At 36.4% G+C, this 2,054-nt stretch overlaps 1 protein-coding gene across 1 annotated transcript; it reads right to left on the minus strand.

Annotated features, from left to right (window-relative positions):
- Positions 1-1,051: 1,051 nt before the first annotated feature.
- Positions 1,052-2,047, minus strand: LOC119637434 (G2/mitotic-specific cyclin-B3-like). The gene has a single exon (XM_038033453.1). It carries the CDS (start codon positions 2,045-2,047, stop codon positions 1,052-1,054), a length of 996 nt encoding a protein of 331 aa, XP_037889381.1.
- Positions 2,048-2,054: the final 7 nt, after the last annotated feature.

Consider the following 2,054-nt stretch of genomic DNA (forward strand, 5'->3'; position numbering starts at 1 on the left):
TATGAAGCTATTTATTCAATCGAAATGAACAAATTCCGCTTTCATAAATTTTTTTTTATTTTTATTTGGCAATTTAAACAAACGCATCGGCAGTCATTTTATACCCGCCTACGAGAGGTGGGGTACATTTATTTTGCCAAAATGTTTGCATCTTTTTGATCAGCATCAAATTCTAAACCGATTTAAGTGTGACCGTCTGTTTGGCTGTCTGTCTTTATAATGCTTGCGGTAAATATTCTTCTGGTCGCAAAAATGCCTCCACCGACTTCAGATTTGGCAAAACTATTGGACGTTCTCGCATAACACGTTGGCATTGAAATTTCGCCATGTCAAAAGACACTGCCACAACACATTATAACTTAGGACCAACTTTGTGTTTAAAGATAAAACAGCATAGCTCGTTACTTATAAACCAGACAACATGTAAATTTGAACGCACATTTTAAAAGTAATCGGTCTCAGCTGCCCACTGTTCGTTAAAACTGCTTACAACACTCAGAAAGACGCTTTATAGGCTTTATAAAATCTGCATATGTATTAACAAAATATTTTTCCTTCTTACGGCTTATGTACTTAAGTGTAATGATCGGGAGAAGGGGGTTAGTCGTGAAAATGAGGTTAGAGTTAAATGAAAGAATTGGAAATTTGCTCCGCCAATCAATCTAAGAACAGACGGGTTTGCTTATAAAGAGAAGTCTGTGCATAAGCCAACTTTTAACAAACCTCTATTTACTAAATTTAATGAAGCGGTTTGGAATAAAAGCGTACTAAATATTACTAAATAAAAAGCAACATTGAGAGGGATGTGATAGCAAGGATAGTTGTAAAGCAGCGTAATGAAGTAAAAAGGGTAACAAACGAAAAGATATCAGAGTAATTGATTAAATTTAAATAAAAAATACAAACATTTAGATAATAAAGGGGAAATTCTAATATCTAAAAACAAGATTTGAACTAGTTTTGCGTTTTTCGTTTCTTTTATTTTTCAATATTTGAGCACAACATGCTTTCTTTCCTATTTTTTAATAGGTATTAGTATTATTTGTGAATCTTACGAAGCGTCTCCTCCACCTTCCGCATTCTTTAATGTATTAATAGGTGCACTCATTGAATATGACGCTAAGTCTAAATTGTTTTCAAAAAGTTCTTCAGTAGTCATCAATGCCACTTTAGCTACCTCATGAAATATTTTACATGAATATTTGCTGCGTATGGTTTTGATGGTGCCTTCTGGTTTACGATGCAATCCCTCATTTAATACTGGCACAATTTCTCCAAAATCCATTAACTTATAACCAGAATAATATTCTAAAGTGGCATTCCATGCTTCCTCTTCACCAACCAATCGCAGGGCAATGAACAAAGCGGCTGCGGCCATTTTAGAGTCACTAAAAGCTATGGTATCATAATCCATCAAAGACAACTCCAATATGTAGCGAGCTAAAGTAAGTGTAGGTATGGCTATTTTTGCACATCGAGCATAACGTCGCAAGAAGCGATAAGACAGAGGTATTCCGAGATCATAGTCAATAGTTCGCAAAGTGCACTTCTCCAAATGTATTAGCTCTTCATGCTTGTAAGCACCATCACAAATGTTTAAGAAGTCCTCAATTAATGGCGGTGTGCACTCTTCGAATTTGCACGCTATAAATAGAGCGGACGCTCCCAATAATTGCAACTTGTCCTTATTGATAACAACTTTGCACAAGAACAAATCGACCATTTTCACCGCTAAATACAAAGTTTCATGACGAAGTTCGAATGTTTCTTGAACTTCCACCATCCAGTCCACAAGCAGAGTACGCATCCATTTTGACAAATGCACTTGGCGCTTCATGTAATCGTCTATTGGGAATTCAGCCTCTCGGGCCTTTAAGTAATTAAATATATCCATGGCATAGTGTGACACCTGAAACGGATCATTCCAATTAGCTTTATCAAAATCCTCCACACCGACAGGAGGCATTTTTGATTGCATTTCAGCTGTCTCTGTCTCTTCAGGCAACGCTGGACTAAGGAATTCTGTTTTTAGCTGCTTTTGTAGCATTTGCGAA

This window comes from Glossina fuscipes, unplaced genomic scaffold (assembly GCF_014805625.2).
Source record: "Glossina fuscipes isolate IAEA_lab_2018 unplaced genomic scaffold, Yale_Gfus_2 59, whole genome shotgun sequence".
Lineage (NCBI taxonomy): Eukaryota > Metazoa > Arthropoda > Insecta > Diptera > Glossinidae > Glossina > Glossina fuscipes.

What these genes read in the sequence shown, in the direction of transcription:
- LOC119637434 (XM_038033453.1), bottom strand. Translation starts at nt 2,047, where the DNA reads ATGCTACAAAAGCAGCTAAAAACAGAATTCCTTAGTCCAGCGTTGCCT.